Source organism: Phalangium opilio, unplaced genomic scaffold (assembly GCF_054372755.1).
Source record: "Phalangium opilio isolate 3A_F unplaced genomic scaffold, DU_Popi_V2 ptg000041l_1, whole genome shotgun sequence".
Classification (NCBI taxonomy): Eukaryota; Metazoa; Arthropoda; class Arachnida; order Opiliones; family Phalangiidae; genus Phalangium; species Phalangium opilio.
The window spans coordinates 8363110-8380063 of record NW_028324165.1 but is presented as its reverse complement, the minus strand read 5'-3'; the positions used below and the strand labels follow the sequence as shown (position 1 = coordinate 8380063).

The 16954-nt window shown below is 35.5% G+C and overlaps 2 protein-coding genes across 11 annotated transcripts; both read left to right on the top strand.

Annotated features, from left to right (window-relative positions):
* The first annotated feature begins 121 nt into the window (after positions 1-121).
* Positions 122-2715, top strand: LOC149679774 (modulator of smoothened protein). Of its 8 annotated transcripts, none has more exons than XM_089835584.1 (5): positions 122-177; positions 898-981; positions 1071-1191; positions 1245-1469; positions 2458-2715. In XM_089835584.1, the coding sequence occupies exons 3-5, from the start codon at positions 1083-1085 to the stop codon at positions 2643-2645; spliced, it is 522 nt and encodes a 173-aa protein (XP_089691710.1). In that variant the 5' UTR covers positions 122-177; positions 898-981; positions 1071-1082; the 3' UTR covers positions 2646-2715. The 8 variants fall into 8 exon arrangements, with proteins under 8 accessions (XP_089691710.1, XP_089691715.1, XP_089691712.1 ...); XM_089835589.1 differs by having other exon boundaries at positions 123-177; positions 1257-1469; XM_089835586.1 differs by lacking the exon at positions 122-177 and adding an exon at positions 288-814.
* Positions 2716-3636: 921 nt separating this feature from the next.
* On the top strand, positions 3637-16644 carry lqf (epsin homolog lqf). 3 transcript variants are annotated; one of them, XM_089835606.1, is made up of 9 exons: positions 3637-3732; positions 9443-9888; positions 10756-10959; positions 11038-11101; positions 11234-11677; positions 11739-11894; positions 11991-12182; positions 12833-12865; positions 14396-16644. In XM_089835606.1, exons 2-9 carry the CDS (start codon positions 9613-9615, stop codon positions 14659-14661), a joined length of 1635 nt encoding a protein of 544 aa, XP_089691732.1. In that variant the 5' UTR covers positions 3637-3732; positions 9443-9612; the 3' UTR covers positions 14662-16644. The 3 variants fall into 3 exon arrangements, with proteins under 3 accessions (XP_089691732.1, XP_089691731.1, XP_089691730.1); XM_089835605.1 differs by having other exon boundaries at positions 11228-11677; XM_089835604.1 differs by having other exon boundaries at positions 11222-11677.
* The last annotated feature ends 310 nt before the right edge of the window (positions 16645-16954 follow it).

Genomic DNA, 16954 nt, shown 5'->3' with positions numbered 1-16954 from the left:
TAATTTTATTGGAAAATTTAAATGTCCGGTGTCCTGTTCTTATTTCCGGCCCTGTATTTTTAGAGTGCTTTCAGTGCCTTAACGAAAACTAATCGATGTTCGAATTTTATAGGTTTTTCGGTTTTTGGTTGCTTCATCTGAACGAACTCAAATTGACTAGTATTAATGGCGCCCAAAGTAAGTCGATTTACACAGAAGTAAATGAACCGAAGTTACCGGAGTCCTATTGTTTATTCATTAAGCACAAGTTCCTCACAAACCATCATATTTCAACCCCGACGATAGTCTCGCTCCTCTACTATTTCGAGTCACAAAAATTTTGAAAACGCCACCAAGCGGCCAATGTTCGAGTAACCGGATTTTCCGGGAATTAGTTAGAGTTTTTAAAAATGGCGACTTCTTAGGGATTTGAGGTTTACACTCTTTGAACAACTTTTCGAGTAGATTAAGAAGACTTTTAACATACTATTGTCCATTGTCTGACTTTAGAATTTCAATAAATCTTTCCCGTCTTGAAGTCACAAATGGTCGATTAATATTTGAAAGGTATTTCAAAAGATCATCCGTTTTGTTTTCATCCATGATCGAACGTAAGCCTAGGGCCTAGGCTCCTAAGATAGAAGCAGACGCCTATTTCTGAAACAACGACTATTTATTCATACTAACGATATTGCGCGGATTTGTAACCAAGCTGTAACTATGGTCTTTGGTGCCAGCGTTAAATTTCGAGACGATTCAGGTAGAGGTACAGCTACCTTGATTTTTACTACCCCCACGTTATGGAAAACGCATTTTACAAATTTTGCCCTCTCCGGTAACTTCGGTTCATTTACTTCTGATTTACATAAATTTCTAAATTTTGTAAGAATATTGTTAATTATCTTATTTCTTTCGTAGAAACTAGATTTTTGACATCTTTTATAATATAATCAAAATGATAAAACCGGGATAAATAGCGATTTAATTAAAGAATCTTAAAAAGTAAAACACAATGCCAAGTAGCCAAGGCTTAGCACATTAAAGTTTGTTTACAAATTACTAATTACGACTGTAAATTGTTTAAATTTTAGTTTAGAGTAAACATGCCGTTTGACAAATTAACTGTCATATCTGGTGCATTATTTATGGCATCCAATGCTTTTGCCATAATCTCATTAGTTTTACCTGATTGGATAGTCACTGATCATGGAGGTATTTAGATAAATAAAATAAGGTCTAATATAAGTCAAGCTAATTCAAAATAGAACGTTCCACAGGCCAAACAAGGCTCGGGCTCCTTCATTCTTGTATGACACTCTATGGCCGGAAACCAGTTTGTTTTTCACCTAGTTTACAACCCGAGTGGATGTTGACTTTAATATGTATATTGATTGGATGTTTCTGTGTCTCAGCCACCATTATTCTACTAGCTTTATCTCATTGGAATATGAATGTAATTCCCTATGCCAGATGGGTTGGCTTCTCCGCTAGTGAGTATACAATCAGGGTTCATACAAACCTGGCCTGAAAAACAGGGAAAACCTGGAAAAAAATCAGGGAAATAAATAGTTGACAAAGACCTTAGGGAAAAATCAGGGAAATAAATAGTTGACAAAAACCTTAGGGAAAAATCAGGGAAATAAATAGTTGACAAAAACCTTAGGGAAAACTCAGGGAAATTTCGAATTTTTAGTAAAATTCAGGGAAATTTAGAATTTTAAGTAAAATTCAGGGAAATTTAGAATTTTTAGTAAAATTCAGGGAAATTTTTGTCAAACAGGGGCCGAGTAATTAAGCAAAATGTTCATAAACATACCCTCCATAGGATTAACATTACACCCAACTTTGGAGGCTCATAACTCTGGTTCTACTACAGATACGGGGATGTCCTTTGAGTATGTTATAGTCCTATTTACCCCCCATCCAACGATACTAAAAACGTGGGGTTACATCGAACAGGGGCCGAGTAATGAAGCAAAATGTTCATAAACATGCCCTCCATAGGATTAACATTACACCCAACTTTGGAGGCTCATAACTTTGGTTCTATTGGAGATACAGGGATGTCCTTTTAGTATGTTATAGTCCTATTTATCCCCCATCCAACAGTACTAAAAACTTAGGGCTATGACAAACAGGGCCGAGTAATTAAGCAAAACGTTCAAAAACATACCCCCCCCCCCCCTCCATAGGATTAACATTACACTATACTTTGGAGGCTCATAACTCTGGTTCTATTGGAGATACGAGGATGTCCTTTGATTATGTAATAGTCCTATTTGCCCCCCCCCCTCCTTCGTTAACATTTGCTCCATGGGATACTCCATGTACGGGAAAAACCTGGAAAATTCAGGGAAGTATATGGGGAAAAACCTGGAAATCTCAGGGAAATTTGTTTTCTAAAAGTTGTATGAACCCTGTACAATGTTACTAGTTTTAAGCTGCTGTATTTATTATAATATCTTTTTTTCAATTAAGTGGTACTCTTTTGCCTCGCTGCTGTTGTGTTTCCAATGGGATTCACCATTAGTGAGATTGGTGGTGAACCTTATCAACTTCCTAGCAGTCATCAAGTTGGGCTTTCGTACATATTTTTTGTACTTGCTCTTTGGATAGTCGTCATTTCTGAAGTTTTTGCTGGAAAAGTGTGCATGAGATTTAATTGACTGTATATTTAGAATGGCTTTTATTTGTACTATAAATGGTTTTATTAAATATAATTTTTACAAAGTCTTATATATATTAAAGAACTTGTTTTAATTTAGGCTTAAAAATAGGTCATTTTAGGCTTAATAAATGGCTGTTTTGAACTTGGCGCCAAACACAATAGACCTCAACAGATCTACACAATTTAGGCTTAAAAATAGGTCATTTTAGGCTTAATAAATGGATGTTTTGAACTTGGCGCCAAACACAGTAGAGTCCCCATAGATCTACACAATTTAGGCTTAAAAATAGGTCATTTTAGGCTTAATAAATGGCTGTTTTGAACTTGGTGCCAAACACAGTAGAGTCCCCAACAGATCTACACAATTTAGGCTTAAAAATAGGTCATTTTAGGCTTAATAAATGGCTGTTTTGAATTTGGCGCCAAACACAATAGAGTCCCCAACAGATCTACACAATTTAGGCTTAAAAATAGGTAATTTTAGGCTTAATAAATGGCTGTTTTGAACTTGGCGCCAAACACAGTAAGTCCCCAACAGATCTACACAATTTAGGCTTAAAAATAGGTCATTTTAGGCTTAATAAATGGATGTTTTGAACTTGGCGCCAAACACAGTAGAGTCCCCAACAGATCTACACAATTTAGGCTTAAAAATATGTCATTTTAGGCCAAAAAAATGGCTAACTTCGCGCCAAAACATTCACAAGCATACAATGTCAAAAAATAGGCCTTTGGTTTTCCCATAAATTTTTTAATCAGCAAATTGAATATTTTATGTTGCTTTTATTTGTACTTCAAATCGTTTTCTTAAATATAATTTTAGAGAGTCTCATAGTGAAGAACTAGTTTAATTGAATTTAGGCTTAAAAGGGCTTATTATCAGTTCTTTAAAGTTCGCGCCAAAACTTTGTTCCAAATAGACCCGCTAGATGACCCGAAATAGTGCGCAATGTCAAAAATTAGGCCTTTGTTTTTCCCCGTAATTTTGACCCCCTTTCAAGAAGTTGAATGAAAAACAGAAGAGGTCGAAGAACGCGAGTTTAGAGTACAAAAAAGAAGTTCGACGTACGAGGAATTTTGATGAGGTAATTTGAATAAAGTTTCTTTTAATTAGTAAATTATTGATTAACATATTATTGTTGGTATTTGTTTTAAGTTTTATAAGAGTTTTAGAGTAGATTTACACGATAATCGGACATTTATAGTTAAGCCTTGGCACTTTTACAATCATCCCGGTTGATGTTCCCCCTTTTTTACCGCCCTCCACCCTAAAACCCTGAACATTGTAGGCCTAGGTTATGTTGTTTTAACATTTGTCGTATTTCGCCGAAGGCATTGCGTATATATTACGTAGTAAAATTATTTCCCTAGCATAAAGTGACGTATGTCAACTACACAACAGTTTCAAGGAAATTGTATAGAGTGCTTTTTTAATCTTTGCATATTTGAATAAGTTAATAAGTGCTGAACAGCTCAGCTAACGAGCTTGCATTATAAATTTAACAATTAGCACAATGAACTGCAACAGTAGACTGTATATGACAAATTTTGATTGATTTGTCTTAGAAAAAACAGTATAGTTTGTTTCTCTTACACTGAAAGTGAATCATAGGTTTTTATATCATTTTTAAATGTGTTCCTCGTGTGTCAAGTTGGTTCTTTTGTAAAATTGCAAGGTTTGTTACTGATATTAGCAGGATATAGTTCAGAAACGCTGTAGAATGCTTCCTTTTGTTTTTGTTAAAAATGCGTTGCGTGATTAACATTGGTTTTAAAATCGGAAAATGCAACCAAAGTCATTGAATGTGATTTATTATTTCTATGCTTTGTAGAAAATGGTACAAGGATTTAGATTATTCTGCTTTAATGTGTTGTTTTTGATGTTATGTGGTTTTACAAGTATTCTTCCCATGTGCCAATAATAAAAGCTTAATTAGTTACAAGTGCTGCTACATTATTTATGGGGCAATTTTATAAATTCATGATTAAGAGTTGTGTTTTAACTTTTTCTAACTGGTAAGTCATGTGAGTGTCTGAAAATCCCCCCCCCCCAAAAACCCCCTGGGTTCATACAAACATGGAAAATGCAGGGAAATAAATAGTTGACGAAATGTTCTGTGAAATTTATAATTTTTAGTTAAATTTAGAGAAATCAGGGAAATTCGTGAGGTTTGATTAAGTTTGCTCTAAAGGGGTTGCTTTAACTATAAAAAAACTAAGACTGTTGTTATTACTCCACGTGTGGGGAGAAAACCTGGAAATATTTGGGAAAAAACCTGGAAATATTTGGGAAAACTCCGGGAAATATATGGGGAAAAACCATTTAAAATCTCAGAGAAATATGAAAAAAAACCTGGAAATATATGGGGAAAAAACCCTTTAAAAACTCGGGGAAATAAATGAAAAAAAAACCTTTTAGAAACTCCAGGAAACTTATGGAAAAGAGCCTTTTAAAACTCGGGGAAATATGAAAAAAACCTAGAAATATATGGGAAAAAACCTGGAAATATGTGGGGAAAAAACTGAAAAACTCCGGGAAATATAGGGGGGAAAAACCCTTTAAAAACTCCGGGAAATATATGGGAAAAAACCCTTTAAAAACTCCAGGAAATATATGGGAAAAAACCCTTTAAAAACTCCAGGAAATATATGGGAAAAAACCCTTTAAAAACTTCGGGAAATATAGGGGGGGAATCCTTTAAAAACTCCGGCAAATATAGGGGGGGAACCCTTTAATAACTCCGGGAAATATAGGGGGGGAAACCCTTTAAAAACTCCGGGAAATATAGGGGGGGAAACCTTTTAAAAACTCCGGGAAATATATGGGAAAAACCCTTTAAAAACTCCGGGAAACACTATGGAAGGGAAAAAATCTTTAAAAACTCCAGGAAACGTATGGAAAAAATCCTTTAAAACTCAGGGAAATATGAAAAAAAAACCTGGAAATATATGGGAGAAAACCTGGAAATATGTGGGGGAAAAACTGAAAAATTCAGGGAAATATATGGGGGGGGAAACCTGGAAAACTCAGGGAAATCGGTATTCCAAAAGTTTTATGAACCCCCTTAAATTATCCTGAAGAACTCGTAAATGTCAGTCAGTCAGTCAGTTTAACCGCCAAACAAAATTTGTAAACATTTCACGCTTTATTTGTTTTGGGCAATTAAAACCTTGATCATTTATGCATCAATGACATGAAGATGTACACCCTAGTAAATTAGTAACAGCTTTTTTATATTTGGGTCAATGCTGTTATTGAACAAAAATAATATATATTCCCCTAGAGCAATATTTATCTACATTTAACAAGGATATATTTTAACATAAAACCTCAAAGAAATTTACAAAATTTAAAGAATGTAATGAGAGGGAAACGGGATTATGAAGTTCGTAAATGAGACATACTGATTTAAAATAGAGTTTATTTTTTGATTAGAAATAATTATTAGCTTGAAAATGACAAAAAATTAATTGGCTATTATCATAAACAAGAATATTATGATTTGATTGGTATCACTTTCGTTTGTGAAACTTGTAGTAAATATTACTTTTCCAACACTTAAAGGAAAAGTTCAGGTAACATAACATCAAGAAGTGATATCTAGTTTATTAGGGAGAAGGTATAAGATGCCTAGCCTAAGTATTCGCGCCAGGCCATAGTCCCAGTCCCCCTTTCAAAATACAAGGGGGGACGTAAAAGGAGGCCGCAGGCTATTTCGCAGCCTCTCCTCAATCGGAAAATATGACTATAATTTTCGTCATTCGCGTCGCGCTGATGTGAGTTTTCAAGAACCAATGAGATGCTGGTTGTAATTTAGAGGCAGCGGGGATTAAGTCCGGACCTACTATACGTTTGGACTGGAGATAAAGCTGGAAATGTGGCGCGAATTTATACCTTCTCCCTAATAAACTAGATATCACTTCTTGATAACATTATACCTCAAAAGAATGGGCTTTTTCTAAATATAAAAGGAATTAAATATTAAAATTAAAATAAATGATCTCTTATTAAGAGGTTCTGGCTAGCAGACGCCACTAAAGCAATGACGGAGCAGTAGTCCTTAATTTTTTTAAGACTAATTAAATGCAAATTATTATGTAATAAGAGATCATTTATTTATGTTTCCTTTTATATTTAAAAAAAAGGCATTCTTTTAAAGTATAATGTTATGTTACCTGAACTTTTCCTTTAAAATTAAAAACATGAAATATGCCTATTTTCTAATATATTTCGTCAAAAATTAAAGAATTTTTTGCATCCATTCTACAACATTTATTTATTAAATTCAGTATTGAATTTATTGTCCAATTTTGACATTAGCTGTCTCATTTTGAAGCTCTAAAACGATTTGGATTATTTACTTCTAACTTATAATATATAGAATAATTTAAACCTTTTTGCGCGGGTTTATTAAGGAAAGAAAAACAACCACAAAAAATTATCGGATGCTTCTTATTTGAATGCGAAACCACGCTATTCAGAACCAAAAATTAAATATCAATTTCCTCCAAAGAAAACCGTTACGTTCGTTATATCCTTTATTACCAAAATCTCGTAAAGCAATCTAATCTCTTTTCCTTCCCAATAACTATAAGACGTTTCCTTTTCCTCTAACGTTTTTATAAAGAATTCCTTTTTAAGTGGTAGCTAAACTAAGATATGTTTGGAAACGAAACGTACATTATCTTAAGCTCAAGCTTCTGACGTAGGCAGAGTGTTAGGGGTAAATATTTCTAAAAATTTCTTGATTAAATATGGCAGGCGGTTACGTAATTAATTGGAATTTTTATTATTATATTTTTCTTTGATACTGAAGTATTAAGTCGTCTTAATTATTTTATAATTAAATTTATCGTAATATGATCTTTACGGTAGTCTGTAGGTGAAATTTTTAACTGAGGGGTTGGATACTTGTACAAAATATCCCTCAAAGATACCGAGTGGACTGGCAACAGTTGTTGTTTGACACTCAAGGCTATTTTAAGAGATTAAATAGTTGTCATTCCAATTTATAAGTAAACTCAAGAAGTGATATCTATAGTTTATTAGGGAGAAGGTATAAGATGCCTAAGTATTCGCGCGCCATAGTCCCAGTCCCCCTTTCGAAATTCAAGGGGGGACGTAAAAGGAGGCCGGGCTATTTCGCCAGCTCTCCTCAGTCGGAAAATACGTAATTTTCGTCATTCGCGTCGCGCTGACGTGAGTTTTCAAGAACCAATGAGATGATTGCTGGTTGTAATTTAGAGGCGGCGGGGATTAACTCCGGACCTACGTTTGGACTGGAGATAAAGCTGGAAATGTGGCAAATTTATATCTTCTCCCTAATAAACTAGATATCACTTCTTGGTAAACTCTTAATTTAGTTGTGAAATAGATAGGGGCTGTACTAGCTAGTTTTTACTATTAATATTGTAAAATACAACCTTAACGTGAGTAAAGTCAGCTTGTAGGCGAGCCACGTGACCCGCGCTTTGCTTTACATTGATGTTATTGTTTAACACAGAAAAAACGTGTTTTGTTTTGGTAAATACGCTTTTAAGGTGATTATGTTGCTTGTTAAGATCCCAAGTTAAATTTAGAATGTGGCAACAGTTGTCAGAAAGTTTGTACAAGGTTGTTTAGAGAAATCAATTATAAAGGGGCTCGTAACTTGTGAAATAGTACAACAGATAGGGTAGTTCGTTGCCAGTCGAAGGGCTAATCACTGTTAGATTTCCTGTACGCCGATTACGGATTACGTGTAATCATATTAGTATTTTCAACGACAGGGATTTTAAAGATTATGCGTAATCCTTATAAAGAGGCTTGTAACTTGTGAAATAGTGTAACAGATACAGCCTTTCGTTGCTAGTCGAGGGGCTAATCACTGTTAGATTCCCTGTACACCGATTACGGATTATGTGTAATCATATTAGCACTATCAACAGCAAGGATTTTAAAGATTACGCGTAATCTCTTTTGTACAGTGAAAGGTACAGGCGTGTACACTGATTACACTGAGTGACTGGCCCCTTGTTGCCAGAGAAAATGTGTTTCGAAAATACCCCTTCCAAGGTTGGCAACATGGGTCTAATTCTAACGCCGTTGCAATGAAAATTTCGTATTTTTCTTCTCTTTGTTAGCCCCATAAATTTCAAAATACTATATCTACCAGGGATAGATTTAATTTTATAAGTAGGAATGGAGAATAGAGTAATGTGGGCGCGCGTCAAAGTCCCGGACCCCCTTTCCACGGGACGGAGGGGTATGAAAGAAGAGGCGGACGGGTCATAGCGACAGAGGTAAAAAGAAATTGCGTATTTTTCGCCGTCCCCGTCAGTAACGTCATCAAAACGTAGTTTAAGTGAACCAATAAGATAATTTAAACTTTTCGTTACGTGCATGTTGGAGGGAGGGGCTCAATACTGGGTGGTCTATGAATCGGACGTACTGAAGTAAATACTAACAGTTCAATCCATTCCTACTTCGAAAATTAAATCTATCCCTGATCTACTAAGTGAAGTTACGGAAGTATCCAACCTCTCTTTAACTTTTGAAACTTGAGAATACGTACTGTACTGACGTAACTCAATCTTGGCATTGTAAGAAAGCCCTCAGCTGCACCGACAGGATTTGACAGTTAATGGTAGAGGCGTAGCTGCTGCCCAAATCCAATAAAACATCTTATAAGTGTACTGTTTTCTTAGTTAAGAAATTTACACCTAAGATAGACGATTCTTCTTCTTAGTTTAAGTGCGTGCATTTTGTAAAACGAGCCAATAACTTAACGTCTCTTAATTAATTTTTCTTTACAGCTGTGTAATGTTCCTAATTTGACGAAAAAAATTATAATTTATTTACAATTAAAAGTGCTGTACATGGAACATTAGATAAACGTTTTTGTAAAAGTATTTATAGTTGAGGGTTTTGAGACTTTTAAAAAGATATTTACGGTATTTATGCCATAAAACGCGACTGATTAACCATGATTAACGTGCATGGTATTCGACGTAACGTTAAGAATGTGGTGCGAAATTATACGGATGCTCAGGTTAAAGTGCGGGAGGCAACGTCCAATGATCCTTGGGGTCCTTCTAGTACCCTTATGGGGGAAATAGCCGATTTGACCTATAATGTAGTGGCCTTCTCCGAAATTATGCAAATGATATGGAAACGGCTCAATGATCATGGAAAAAATTGGCGTCACGTCTATAAAGCCTTGGTGTTACTTGAATATATGATCAAGACTGGATCCGAAAAGGTAAGAGAATACATCTTACCAGACATGTATAATACTTCACCCCATTGAGAGAAGTGTACCACCCACAAAGCGCCCGGGGTAATAGAGTAATTTCGGTAGAGAGGGGGAGTGAACTGTCTATCCCCAATATTGGGGGCAACGTTGTAAGAGAGAATACTATTTGCGGTTGCCTCCAGAAGGGGGGAGATCACTAAGGTAAGAGATAGAGGGTTATGACTTTGCCATGTATGGGAAAGAAATTACTCTATTGTAACATAATTCTTCCCAACATTAACATTTGGAGTGCACAAGGTTACTAAACCGAATCATCATAGCACATACGCGATAAATAGTTCCCCCTCATCATTACACTATTAGCGCTGCTTAACTATTTGCCAAGGCGCGTGGCCTTGTGCGTTTATGTCCCCCACGTCAAGACAATCAAGGTTTGTGGGTTGTAGTTATAGAATTCACCCTAGCACGGTGCGATGCCCATCTGAATTAAGTTTAATAAGCGGGAGAGAAAATTAACAAAAATGGTGCCATGATCCCGGGAAGAATCATGTTACGTAAAACTAAAGTATTAAGAGGGTATTGAGTGTCACACTTCTTCCATTATCGCCTTCTGATCTACGCGTCTAGCCTATCTTCTAGAGACCTTGATATACTAGAGTCGATCCTTCGCGGTACTGTTTTTGTATAGAGTGCTGTCAGTTGTGACGTCAGATCCAAGGTTAAACGTCACGAGTCTGCCTTTAGCAATGGGCGGCCATGACAGTTACCGTTTTTTCTTTATGGGAAAACAGCATGGGTGACGTCACACCGGCACTTCTGACAGCACTCTATAGACGAAGCATTCGCCTTGCAATTGTTTAACCCGTTTTCTAGGTGGCCCAGCAATGCAAAGAAAACATTTTCGCAATTCAAACGCTGAAAGACTTTCAGTATGTTGAGGAAAACAAGGACCAAGGTATGAACGTCCGAGAAAAGTCCAAACAACTCGTGGCGCTCTTAAAGGATGATGAAAGGCTACGGAACGAAAGGGCTAGAGCTTTAAAAGCTAAAGAACGTTTCGCCCAATCTGCCTCTCACGTAAGAAATCAAAGAGTTTGAATTCAACATCAGTAGAGTTGACAAAATGTTGTTTTGGGACTTATTAAACCAATCTAGGAAGCGTTAGCCGGTTACACTGAGATTGAAAACTCATCTCCAAATGGTGCCGCATCACCCAGGGGTATGTTTTGTAAAGGAAGGGTGAAATGCGTGGCGTCATTTCATCCTTCCTTTAAAAAAAACGTTCTACGGAACGATTTCCCGATATATTTGAGACCGGGTCGAATGTAATCTGGGTTAGTTCCAGAATTAGAATGCGCCAGACCACAAACGGCGGGCGAAGAGGAACTCCAATTACAATTAGCCTTGGCTATGAGTAAAGAGGAGGCTGAATTAGAGGAACGTTTAAGGCGGAATGACGATTTGCGTTTGCAAATGGCCATTACCGAAAGTAAAGAGGAACTTAAGAAGGATGACGTTAAGACGTCTCCTCATGGTAGCCAACACAGCACTCTCGATGACTTACTAGGGTTACAAGTGGACAATGTTCTAGGCGGGGCTCCACCTTTGCCCCCGCCACCCCCACCTCCTATGAACTCTTCAACGGATCCATGGGGCATGCCCTTAAACACCACTCAAGCTCAAACGGTATCCGATCCTTGGGGATCTTCTTCTTCTAGATCCCCTACTGGCGCTATTGCTATTTCGTCCGATCCTTGGAAAACCTCTCCTATATCTTCGCCTCCGCCTAAAATTGGTTAGAATTAATCATTCATCGTGTAAAAATAGGCCTAACGTGGGTTTTTGGTACAAAATAGATCCCTGGAATGATAAGAAAGCCGATATCGACCCTTGGGCACCAAAAAACCCACCAACATCATCAGCTTCAATGGATGCGTTAGGTTCTTTATCAACGAACGGAGAAACGGATGATTTTGATCTTATAAGTAAAAGATCCGCTGTTACAACACCTGGTATATTACTTTGTTCTTCGGAAGTTTGGTTTTTTGAAATTAAACTAATAACTGAAGAATGTATTTGTTCTTTTTTATTTTTCCCTTCCGTTAAAGGTGGAGATTCAAGGACGTCACCGAATCCTTTTGAAATGTCAGCCTTAAAAAATACGTTTTCAGGAAGCGGAGAATTGGCCAACAACAATTCTCAATTTCATCAAAGCGCAGCTAGAAAAACGCCGGAAACATTCTTGGGTGCAAATTCCAATTTGGTCAATTTGGATGCGTTAGTTAGCACCAAACCAACTGGTAAGATTACGCAATGGGGTTTTGTTAAGCCTAATTTGGTCTACAGTTTATAGGGTTTTCCTAAGCCTATTTTGGTCTACAATGTTTCGGGTTTTGTTAAGCCTAATTTGGTCTACAGTTTATAGGGTTTTGTTAAGCCTACTTTGGTCTACAATGTATCGGTTTTGTTAAGCCTAATTTGGTCTACAATGTGGCGGTTTTGTTAAGCCTAATTTGGTCTACAATGTGGCGGGTTTTGTTAAGCCTAATTTGGTCTACAGTGTGTTGGGTTTTGTTAAGCCTAATTTGGTCTACAGTGTTGGGTTTTGTTAAACCTAATTTGGTCTACAGTGTATGGGGTTTTGTTAAGCCTATTTTGGTCTACAATGTGGCGGGTTTTGTTAAGCCTAATTTGATCTACAATGTATCGAGTTTTGTTAAGCCTAATTTGATCTACAATGTATCGAGTTTTGTTAAGCCTAATTTGATCTACAATGTATCCAGTTTTGTTAAGCCTAATTTGATCTACAATGTATCGGTTTTTTGGTAGGAAACTTTCAGTCCTAATTAGGGATATTAATTTGAAATGATAAAAAAACCTTAATTTTACTATTATTTTTTATTATTTACCCCTTATGGTTTTTATATCAAAACATTTCTTTAATTTTAAGGAGTTCCGATGGAATTTAAAGAAAATCTAAATGGTATTTATTAGAAAACGTTTTATTTTTTTTTTTTGGGTCTTATTGTTTTCACCTCCGTTTTTTGTTCAGTTTTTTACCTTAGCACCTTTATTGTTTCGTTAAAATAAATAAAATAGAAATCCCTAATTTCACTTCATCCACCCCTCTACCCGAAACCAAAGCTTTTAGCGAAGTTAGGCTTTTAAAACTTATTAAAGTGTTTGGATTGTCATAGAGAAAACGAACTGTTCAGCGAATATGGCTTTATAAAGCACTGCAATCTCAAGCGCACTGTAGTTGCTTCGTTTTTACAAATATTTTCGCCTTAAATATTCCCCAATCCTCGATTTTTATAGCTGATACTTCCGCATATCACGGTTTCCGAGATTCCTGGGTCCCTAGTGCCAGATGTGAATCGTGCTGTTTTTTCTCTATGTTCTACAATCCAAGTAAAACTGATAAAACAATGTTACGTCTTGTATATTTTTAAAGGATATGTCCAGCTTATTCGTATTAACCAAGAGTTTTTAAGCCTATTTTGGTCTACAGTGTGTCGGGTTTTGTTAAGCCTAGTTTGGTCTACAATGTATCTTGTTTTGTTTAGTCTACTTTGGTCTATAGTGAGGCGAGTTTTACTAAGCCTAATTTGATCTACAGTGTATGGTATTTTGTTAAGCCTAGTTTGATCTACAGAGTGTCGAGTTTTGTTAAGCCTAGTTTGATCTACAGAGTGTCGAGTTTTGTTAAGCCTAGTTTGATCTACAGAGTGTCGTTTTGTTAAGCCTAGTTTGATCTACAGAGTGTCGAGTTTTGTTAAGCCTAGTTTGATCTACAGAGTGTCGAGTTTTGTTAAGCCTAGTTTGATCTCCCTAGGTGTCGAGTTTTGTTAAGCCTAGTTTGATCTATTGTGTATGGTACTTTGTTAAGCCTAGTTTGATCTACAGACTACAGTGTATGGTATTTGGTTAACCCTAGTTTGATCTATTGTGTATGGTATTTTGTTAAGCCTAGTTTGATCTATTGTGTATGGTATTTTGTTAAGCCTAGTTTGATCTATTGTGTATGGTATTTTGTTAAGCCTAGTTTGATCTATTGTGTATGGTATTTTGTTAAGCCTAGTTTGATCTACAGACTACAGTGTATGGTATTTTGTTAAGCCTAATTTACTCTACGGAGTGTAGGATTTAGTTAAGCCTAATTTACTCTACCGAGTGTAGGATTTAGTTAAGCCTAATTTTGTGTATAGTGTGTGTTATTTTGTTTCGGAGTTAACATAGGTGCTAGACGTCTTTAAAAATACACAAGACAAAACATTGTTACTGCTTTTATTGTGCTTTGCTACTTTTATAAGAAAAAGTACTGGTACAACTAAATGCTTTTAGTTTTACTGAATAACATAGTTTTAGGGGTTTTAATTAATAATTAAAATTCACTAATAAGTGCTTCAAACACTGCAAAACCTAAAATGAAATAGAAACACATTGCACATATATTGACCATATTGGTCAATTATTTTGACATAAACCGGACGGTATTACGTAATTTTTCTAGTGGCCGCGGGCGTAACAAACCCTTTTCAACCGACAACCTACAATCCATTTCAAGCTGCGAAACCGCCGCCACCTTCTATTAACCAGTTGCGCGCGCAGAACCAATTTGTGTCCCCTAATCCGAGTCCGACATTTGTGGGAGGAGCTACAGGTATGGTAAACCAATCACCTCAGGCTGGTATGGTGCCCATGAACCAACCTATGATGCCCGTAGGAACGTTACCACCTCAATACCCGGCGAGTCCCGCTAATAACCCTTTTCTGTGACCTCCCCCCACTGTTGTTAAACTTTACCACCACATCGCCGTTGCCGCGTACCTATTATTATCCGAAAAATGAAAATATGGGATATATTCGTATATAAAACAACAAAGCCTAATATTATTCTTTATTGATAAACAAACAAACAACAAACAAACAAACAGAAACGTATAAATAAATAAATACAAAGCAAGAACTATACCCTGTAATTTTCGCTATAACATAAAAATAGAACGCTTTTTGACACAGAAAGATTGCGAAAATAAAAAACTAATTATAATATAAACCTGTGTGCCTGGGCCACTTAAAACTAAAACTAAAACTACAAACAGAACGGATTATTTTAAAAGGAATTGTTCAGGTAACATAATATTAAAGGGTAATGGCAGCCCTCTGCCTTCGACTGTATTAAGCTCTATGGGGAAATAACATGGGGTGCCATTAGTCTATTCCTTAAAAGAATGATTGTCCTTTTTCTAAATATAAAAGGAATTAACTATTAAAGAAAATAAATCGTCTCTTATTACAAAATAATAATAAATTAGCATTTAATTAGTTTTGAAAATAATCAAGGACTACTGCGACATCCGCCTTGCGTTAGTGGCGTCTGCTAGCCAGAACCTCTGAACTCCCTAAGCCTGTGCCTGTGATAATCCACCTTATTTATTCCCTTTCGACGGAAGTCAGGCTTAGCTCGGGATTCATGGATGGGGGTGAGTAACGGGAAGAAATTGGTCTGTCGTCCGCTACAGTACATATTTTTGGATTTTGTAGCAGACGACAGACGAATTTCTTCCCGTTACTCACCCCCATGAATCCGGAGCTAAGCCTAACTTCCGGCGAAAGGGAATAAGGTGGATTATCACAGGCTTAGGGAGGTAAGACTCGGTTCTGGGTAGCAGACGCCACTAACGCAAATGGTTCGATTTAGCAGACGCCAATAAACCAATGGCGGATGGCGCAGTAGTCCTTGATTATTTTAAGACTAATTAAATGCTAATCTAATCTAATTATTTTGTAATAATAGATAATTTATTTATTTATTTTAATATTTAATTCCTTTTATATTTAGAAAAAGGCCAATCATTCTTTTAAGGAATAATATTATGTTACCTGAATTTTCCTTTAAAGATTAATTACTACTTCTCATGATTGTTAATAATAAATTAAAAATACTTTGTTAATTGTCGAACTAACTTTAAAAAATTAATTAACACGCCTTTTATAATAAATAGGTTTTCAATTTTTTTTTTTTTTTTTTTTTTTTCATAGCTTATGTTATATAAATAAATATATATTTTTTTTTTGGTATAAAAAGCAAGTGAATGAATTTGTAACATACGTTTAATATGTTGGTTGTTTAGTAATTTTTTTTTTAAATAAAAAAAGAAATTTATTTACTCTAAATAAAAAAAATAAAAACATTCTTGATTCGTGGAAATTTAGTTTTTAGTTTTTAGTCTTTAACGACTTTAAAACTAAATTATTTCTGGGGGAAAATTGTATAGATTTAGTTTAAGGATCGAAAACAAACAAGAAATATCCATTGTTATAACTATTATAATATAACTAGTTAGGATGAACTAAAAATTATGTGTTTAAAGAAATAAAATTCAATTAAAACTAAAAGGAAAACCATGAAGAAAGATCGGATAATTAAAAAAAGGAAAGAAGAGCAATTTAGCTTCAAATAGCCGTGATTAATTAGTATTTGTCTGTAAAATATCTTTAAATTAATTAATATAGTCAATTTTCTTTCGCACTCTTTTGCTAAGATTTAGCGGCGTTGGACTGGGTGTAATTTTTTACTACTGAAAGATTATCGACAAAAACACAAAAGGTAAAATAATTAATTATAACCAATTGTATTTGAAAGAAATTTGAAAAAAAAAATGTATTTGTCAGAGGTGACTTCTTTATTTTTCTTTCTCTAAGAGAACAAAATTAAGTGTATGATATACTTTGCAATAAATATTTACTTTATTAATAGCCCTGCCACAAATATTTAGCTAAATTTTGACGTTTTCACGTCTCTCCATTAAAAATTTCCCGCCATATCTTGAATTCTGACAGAAGTTACAGAACCAATCGCGTTTGCCTTTTATATATCACATGACTATTACAGCCAATGGTATTATTAATTTCTCAGCACTTTTAGTAGCAGTCGACGCGAAGTTGCATTTGAGCGAGAAGCCAACCGGCCCCATTTTGCGATGCATGTAACGTAATTTAAGTAATTATAATATTTAGCTAAATTTTGACGTTTCCACGACCTGTTATCGCGCCATTAAAAATTTCC

What these genes read in the sequence shown, in the direction of transcription:
- LOC149679774 (XM_089835584.1), top strand. Translation starts at nt 1,083, where the DNA reads ATGCCGTTTGACAAATTAACTGTCATATCTGGTGCATTATTTATGGCA. An exon ending in GATAGTCACTGATCATGGAG is followed by an intron (nt 1,192 to 1,244) that starts GTATTTAGATAA and finishes AATTCAAAATAG; the next exon opens with AACGTTCCACAGGCCAAACA. An exon ending in ATGGGTTGGCTTCTCCGCTA is followed by an intron (nt 1,470 to 2,457) that starts GTGAGTATACAA and finishes TTTTCAATTAAG; the next exon opens with TGGTACTCTTTTGCCTCGCT.
- lqf (XM_089835604.1), top strand. Translation starts at nt 9,613, where the DNA reads ATGATTAACGTGCATGGTATTCGACGTAACGTTAAGAATGTGGTGCGA. An exon ending in ATCCGCTGTTACAACACCTG is followed by an intron (nt 11,895 to 11,990) that starts GTATATTACTTT and finishes CTTCCGTTAAAG; the next exon opens with GTGGAGATTCAAGGACGTCA. An exon ending in AGTTAGCACCAAACCAACTG is followed by an intron (nt 12,183 to 12,832) that starts GTAAGATTACGC and finishes TTTAATTTTAAG; the next exon opens with GAGTTCCGATGGAATTTAAA.